At 43.0% G+C, this 7235-nt stretch overlaps 1 protein-coding gene across 1 annotated transcript in view; it reads left to right on the top strand.

The window, feature by feature from the left end:
- XRCC6 (X-ray repair complementing defective repair in Chinese hamster cells 6) overlaps nucleotides 1-7235 on the top strand; it is a 65845-nt gene that overhangs the window by 51314 nt on the left and 7296 nt on the right. Inside the window, exons 8-9 of the mRNA XM_006866921.1 lie at nucleotides 3332-3461; nucleotides 6385-6485. Of these exons, the coding sequence (XP_006866983.1) occupies nucleotides 3332-3461; nucleotides 6385-6485 (231 nt within the window). The remainder of the gene's footprint in view (nucleotides 1-3331; nucleotides 3462-6384; nucleotides 6486-7235) is intronic.

The raw sequence follows: 7235 nt of genomic DNA, 5'->3' as shown, positions 1-7235 counted from the left end.
CATACTATCCACAATAAAACATTTAAAAAAGAATAGATGAAGAAAAAAACAAAGAAGTCCAAGCTGACCTGAAGGCACTGGCAAAAAACAAGGCTCCAGGATTTGACAGAATACCAACTGAAATGTTTCAACAAACAAGTGCAGCGCTGGAGGGTCTCACTTGTCTATGTTGAGAAATCTGAAAAATAGCTTTCTAACCAACTAAGTAGAAGCAATACAGAGATTCTTTTTTAAATGTTTTATTGTGGATAGTATGATAGTTTACATGGGAGAACATTAGCTTTACATTCATCCTATCGTATATCATTTCATTGCCATGATTACACTCCCCTCCATGCATCATCAAACAACCAAAGGGTTTGACCAAAGTCCCCTGCAAGCGTGCCCCTTGGTCTTCAGCACACAGCCCTCTCCCTCCCTGAGTCTAGAGTCCCCATCCACTCCATCTCTCCACATCATCCCGTCATCATCACCGCCTCCATCTCTGGCATCACTGTTTCTCAGGGTAGGGTCCCGCACTCTGTTCTTCTCCCTTTATGTTTCCGAGGCCCTCCGCTCCTAGACTGCAAAGTGAACCATTCCCCTCCTTTTGCTACAAAACATCTACGTTCACATTTACAGCCCTCACAGTCAGTCCTGGTAGCCATTATTCACTATTGTACCACGAGAGACCTATCCCCATCTCCTGTCATTAGCTCCGCCCAGACAGATTGGATACTACTCAGTGGAGATTCTACCTTTCTTCATGCCCTCTTGAAAGCTTGTAAGCCAGTTGCTTCTTGCCTCCCCCCATTTTGGGTAGTCAATGTCCAAGCTGCTCATCCCTGTCTACAGTGTGTAACGAGGGGGTGGGAATGATCCTCACTGTAGAGATTTGTTCCCACTTTTGAGCTACTGCATCCATTGCATTAGGCAAATCTGCTGCACAAGACCTTTTGCTACATCAAATTGTATCAGATTACTCTTTTTCTCTTCTTCTTTCTTATTCTAGTTGAGCTCTGATCATCCAGTCATTGAAGCCAGGTCAAGTGGGTATTATCTCTTAAGAGTGGGTGTTCTTGTCCATATGCCCTCCCTTCTTATCAGCTGGACGTGTCACTCTCCACTCTAGTCCTCTGTGGTGATGTCACTGACTCTGGGCCCAGGAGTCCCCAGGCCTTGCCAACCAGGTCTCCCCTTGGGTTCACAGGAGTCTGTTGAATGTGATAGGACTTAACTCGCAGCTTTGTTGCTGCTTCTTCATCTGTTCTTGATCACATGGTGCCTCCTAAATTGACTGAATGTTGATATTCTTTATGGTACAGTGACTCTATATATGTTTTCTCTCTTCTTTTGATGCTTTCCAAATCATTTAGTATTTTGCCCATGTTGTTAGGTGAAGTTGAGTCAGATCCCACTCAGCCACCCTATGTACAGTGGAATAAAACACTGCCTGTGGTCCTTTGATAGTCTCACAACTGTTATGCTTGAACCCATTGCTGCTGCCACTGTGCCATTCCATCTCATTGGGGGGTCTTCCTCTTTTTCACTGACCCTGCATTTTACCAAGCATGATGTCCTTCTCCAGGGACTGGTCCCTCCTGATGACATGTCTGAAATGTGGCTTCTGGGGAGCATTCTGACACATACTCGTTAGTTCTTCTGGCAGTCCATGATCCTTTCAGTATTCTTCTCCAGTACTGTGACTCAAATCCATCAATTCTACCTTATTTATTGTCCTTCAGTATTCCAACTTGAGACTTGCATTTTTCTTCAATTCTTTTAGCTTAAGAAATGCTGAGTGTGTTCTTCCCTCTAACTCTAACTCCAGTCTTGGCACATTTCATTATAATACTTTGTTTTTCGAGCTGACTTTAAAATTTTTCTGTTCAGCTCATTTGCTTCATTTCTTTCTTTTGCTTTAGCTTATGTATGGTCAAGAGCTAATTTCAGAGTCTCTTCTGACTCCCATTTCGGTTTTTTCTTTATTTCCTGTCTTTTTAGTGATCCTTTGGTTCTTCCTATATGGGGTCTTTGATGACATCCACAACTTGCCTGGTCATTATTATTTAGTGTGTCACATCTGTTCTTGATAGGGTCTCAATCCAGGTGGAAATTAGTCAAAGTCATATTTTGGCTCTCATGAACTTGTTTTATTTTTGTCAGCTTCAGTTAGAACTTGCATATGAACAGTTCATGGTCTATTCTGAAGTCCGCCCTTGGCCTTGTTCTGACAGATGCTGTTGAGCTTCTTCATCATCTTTTTCCACAAATATAGTTGATTTGATTCCTCTGTATTTCATCTGGCAAGGTCCATATGTGTAGTCGATGTTGTTCAAAAAGGGATTTGCAATGAATAAGTCATTGGTCTTGCAAAATTCTGTCACAAAATCTCCTGTCATTTCTATCACCAAAGTCATATTTTACAACTGCTGATCTTTTTTTTTGGTTTCCAACTTTTGCATTCCAATCACCAGTTTATCAATGCATCTTGATTGCACATTTGATCAATTTCAGAGTGCAGAAGTTGGTAAGAATCTTCAATTTCCTCATTTTTGGTATTCATGATTGGTGCATAAATTTGAATAATAGTCACATTAATTGGTCATCCCTGCATGCTTATGGATATTACCCTACTATTGATAGTATTGTACTTCAGGGTGGACCTTGAAATGTTCTTTTTAACAATAATTGTAATGACATTTCTCTTCATTTTGTCATTCTTGACACAGTAAACATATAATTGTCTGATTTAAAATGGTCAGTTTAGCTCACTAAATTGATTTTTATATGTTCCGTATAATTTCTGACAGCTTCCAATTTTCCTAGATTCATATTTTGTACTTTCCACATTCTGATTATTAATGGATGTTTACAGCTATTTCTCCTTTTTTTGAATCATGCCCCATCATCAAATGAAGATTCCAGAAGCTTCCAACCACGTCACTAAAGTCGAGTCTATTTGATTCTGTTCTTCCCCAGTCATAGTTTGAGTGCCTGCCTATTTTAGGGGCGTATCTTCCCGTACTGGATCAGACCCCCTTCCTCTGGTATTCTTAAGGTGTTCAGAGAAGCCCTTGAAAAGTAGTCTGCCTATTTCTTCTTCCTTGTTTGTCATTAGACTGGAAACTCCACCAAAACCTGTCCCCCATTGAGTGACCCTGCTGGCCCTCATGTGGACAGGTGATCAGTGGCAGAGCTTACAGCAACACGCAAGCCACCATGGTCTGACAAGCTGACCGACAAGGCAGAGCATAGATAAGTTAATTTGGGGTTGAGAGAGAAACAGCAGCTTAATACGTGGTCCACTTCAGTACATCAAATTTAGAAAACTCTTGTCTCCCTTTTGTAGGCTTCCAGCTTACTTTCCTGCCCTATGCCGATGATAAACGGAAGGTGCCCTATACTGAAAAAGTCCTAGCAAACCCAGAGCAAGTGGACAAGATGAAAGCTATTGTCCAGAAGCTGCGCTTCAAATACAGGTAAGTAGTGGATCAGCCTGCGGCTTCTTCACGAACTGCCTCCTAACTTGAAAATATTTTAGAAAGTCTAGTTTGACATAGACCAAGAGACTGTCATTTCGTTCTTCTCAGGTAAGTGGTAGCTATCACTCTGATAGGTAGGCTGGAAGTTCTTTTTTTATGTGAAGATTCTAAGATTGGGCTATGTGCTTACAGCTAGCTGGTCAGCCTGTTGTGCTGGACTTAGAAATCAGGTTCAGGAGTTGAGAATATTCAAAACAGTAGCAGTCAGGGGACAGACAGCTTAGTCTCTTCTTCTTGGTTGTGTTGGTTGTCAGAGAGTAAAAGTAAATAAATCCATTGTAAATTGGTACAGACTTAAATTATGATTCTGTGACACAAACTGTCACCTCTGAGAACCTGTACATTGTGATTCCAAACATCATTTGTTTTCCACCTTTCATCCTCTGTCTTAGGCTGTCTCCCTGGACAGCACCACACTGTCCTACCCCAAGTGTAGCCTTGTATTGGGTAATGGAAAACTTGGCTTCATTAAGAGTTTACCATATGCCAGGCGCTGCTCTAGGTGCAGCGTCAGCATTATTCCATCTACATAGGAACCGTTTCACAGATGAGGAAATTAAAGCTTCGAGGAAGGAGATAGCTGGCCCAGTTTTGCCTAGCTGGGAAGAGGTTGAGCCAGGATTCAGATCTAGGTCTGACTGACTCGAGATTCACATTCTTTTCTCCCATGCTGCCAGTGGGTATGGGAAGAGAGGACACTAAGGCCCAGCGTCCTCCCCATCCCTGTCACCCCACACCCCTCTCTCCTCTGCACGTACATGACCCTAACTCCTCCGTCCCTTTTCTGTCCTTAACGTCCAACAATGGTGGGCAGGTATTGTACTGCTCTTAAAGGAACCTTGGGATCTCTAGCATCAGGCAACAGACTGAAAACTGGAGAGACCAGATTCCCAGTTGTTTTACTTGAATTGTTTTTCTCATCTCTCCTTGGAGCTTTGTTACTTCATTTGGGTTTATTTAATTTTATAATGTAGTTTTCCTTCGAAAATGTTTAAATTTTTATTTGCTAATTATTGTTGTTGTGAAGTGCCATCAAGAGGATTCCGACCTGTAGCGACCCTGTGTAGGGTTTCCGAGGAGCAGCTGGTGAGCTTGTACTGCTGACCTTGCAGTTCACATGGCTTTGCAGTCTGGCGCATTAACACACAGCGCCACACCAGGACTCCATTATTATTTTTTAATAGATACTTTTTAGAGCCATTTTAGGTAAACAGAAAAACCATGCATAAAAGTACAGAGTTCCCACCTCCCTCCTTTCCTTGGCTTGCAGTTTTTCCTGTTAACGAACGAAGTCTCACATTCACATGGTGTGTTTGCTCCAGGGCAGGAGTCAGCATGGTGCCTTATCGTTGGCTAAAGTCCATTTTCATTTCAAGTTCACTTTTTTGTGTTGCACAGGCTTATGGGTTTTGATCAGTGTTATGTGCCCACCATTACAGTATCATACAGAGTGGTTCCAACAACTCACCCTTCCCCCGATCTCTGGACTCTCTCTAGTTATGTTGTCGTTGAGTGCCGTGGAGTCGGTTCCGACTCATAGTGGCCCTGTACTTGGTTTCCGAGGCTGTAAATCTTTACAGGAGCAGGAAGCCTCGTCTTTCTCCCACGAAACAGCTGGTAGTTTCGAACTGCTGACCGTAAGATTAGCAGCCCGATTCGTAACCACTACGCTACCAGAGCTCCTTCTCTATAGTTATACCTTTTCCAAAAGGTCATAGAGTTGGAATCATACAGACTGGAGCCTTTCCAGACTAACCTTTTTTATTTAGCGTATCTTTTCGTGGCTTGATAGCTCATTTCTTTTTAAAAATAACTTCCTGTATCTTGTTGTTGAGCGTATACACATGGAGCGATTCAGCAGTTTCCGCATGTACAATTCAGTGACATGGCTTACACTGTTGGGCTTTTGGAACCATTCCCACCTCTGTCTTTTGACTTGTCCCTTCCCCTGTGGCATAAACTCACTGCCCCTAGGGTTCCTTTCTAACCTTTTGAGTTGCTGTTGGCAGTTGGATCTCCTATCTTAAAAGAGCAAAATGCTGAAAGCAGACATTGTTTAATAGTTAAGCTAAACTCTTGCTTAGTTTTAAGAAGACTTCTGGGCTATTTTTGGTTTCAGGTTAAAAGATGATCTCACGGCAATTATTTTGAGGATTTATCTAATTTCCATGATTCCATAAAAATCTTGATTTCATGAGAATTTCAGATTCTGTTTTGCATGTTTTCCCTTTTGATCAATATTTTCTTAATAGAATCTTTGATCAAAATGTTCAGTTATGGTAGCTGGGCACAAGCTAGCTCTTCTGGTCTCATGACAGAAAGTAGCTGCTATGGAGGCAATTAGCCACATGTCCCGTTCCCTCCCCCTCTGCCAGATTTTCCTGCCTCGGTTGCTCCAGGTGACCAACTGGTGTGCCTTGGATGGCCGCGTGTAAGCTTTTAAGAAGCCAGGAACTACTCAACACACTAGAAGGTAGAAGAGTGCTAAACATCTTAATAGGCTTACTATTAACACCACCACCCTAACCCCCAGACCAAGGAACCCAAAATGTCATGAGGGATTATGCATGAGCAGCCTCACTACTGTTAGGTGTGTGCTTACTTCACTAGGATTACTGGTTACTGAATATTGAACCCAGGGGTGAAGTTCATTTCCAGGCCTGAAGGATAGGTGAGGACCATAGTTTCCAGGTTCCACCAGTCTCTCTCGGACCAGTAAACCTGGCCTTTTTTATGGTTTTTGAATTCTGTTCAACATTTATTGAAGGCCCTCTTGGTGGTTTCCCTTTTTGCTAAGTATGGTAGCACCTCTGTGAGCATTCATGTGCAGGCTTGATTGGCTTGTTGCCTTTTTTAATAGGAGTGACAGCTTCGAGAACCCAGTGCTGCAACAGCACTTCAGGAACCTGGAGGCCTTGGCGTTGGATTTGATGGAGCCCGAACAAGCTGAAGATCTGACAAGTGAGGAGGTTTTGGCTAAGTTGAGAGGGGTTCTTTTCGGAAGGCCTCACTGATTTCACTCGGGGCCAGTAACAGAACGCATGACCTGGCACACTCGGGAGTCTCAGCATTTATTCATGTATTCATACTGCATGGTACTTAAATCCCACATGTTAACATGAGAATACAGGCATCCTGGTGGTGCAGTGGTAAAAACGCTCAGCTGCTAGCCAAAAGATCAGTGGTTCAAAGCCACCTTCCTCTCTGGGAGAAAAGAGCTGGTGCTCTGCTCCCAGAAAGACAGCGGCCTAGGAAACCATAAGGAGCAATTCTCTTCTGTCTCCCAGACTTGCTGTGAGTCAGAATTGACTTGACAGCACATAATAACAAACTGAAAATTAGTAAACTTAGAACGCAGACAAAAACTTACCCTTTCACTGCTCCTGCCTTCTGTCTTGTTTGTTGTTAGGTGCCATGCTGTCGGTTCAGACTCTGTCTGTGCACAACAGAATGAAACACTGCCTGGTCCTGTGCCTTCCTCACTATTCCTATGTTTGAGCCCAGTGTGCTGCCTCTGTGTCCATCCATCTACATGAGGGTCTTCCTCTTTTTAAATGACCCTCCACTTTAGTAATCATGATGTCCTTCTCCAGGGACTGGTCCCGCCCAAGAACATGTCCAAAATAGAAGAGGTAAAGTCTTGCCATCCTGACTTCTAAGGAGCATTCTGGCTGTTCTTCCAACACAGATGTGTTTGTTCTTATGGTAGCC

Source organism: Chrysochloris asiatica, unplaced genomic scaffold (genome assembly GCF_000296735.1).
Source record: "Chrysochloris asiatica unplaced genomic scaffold, ChrAsi1.0 scaffold00097, whole genome shotgun sequence".
NCBI classification, from domain to species: domain Eukaryota; kingdom Metazoa; phylum Chordata; class Mammalia; order Afrosoricida; family Chrysochloridae; genus Chrysochloris; species Chrysochloris asiatica.
The sequence above is the reverse complement of the archived record's forward strand: the minus strand, read 5'-3'. Positions and strand labels throughout refer to the sequence as shown.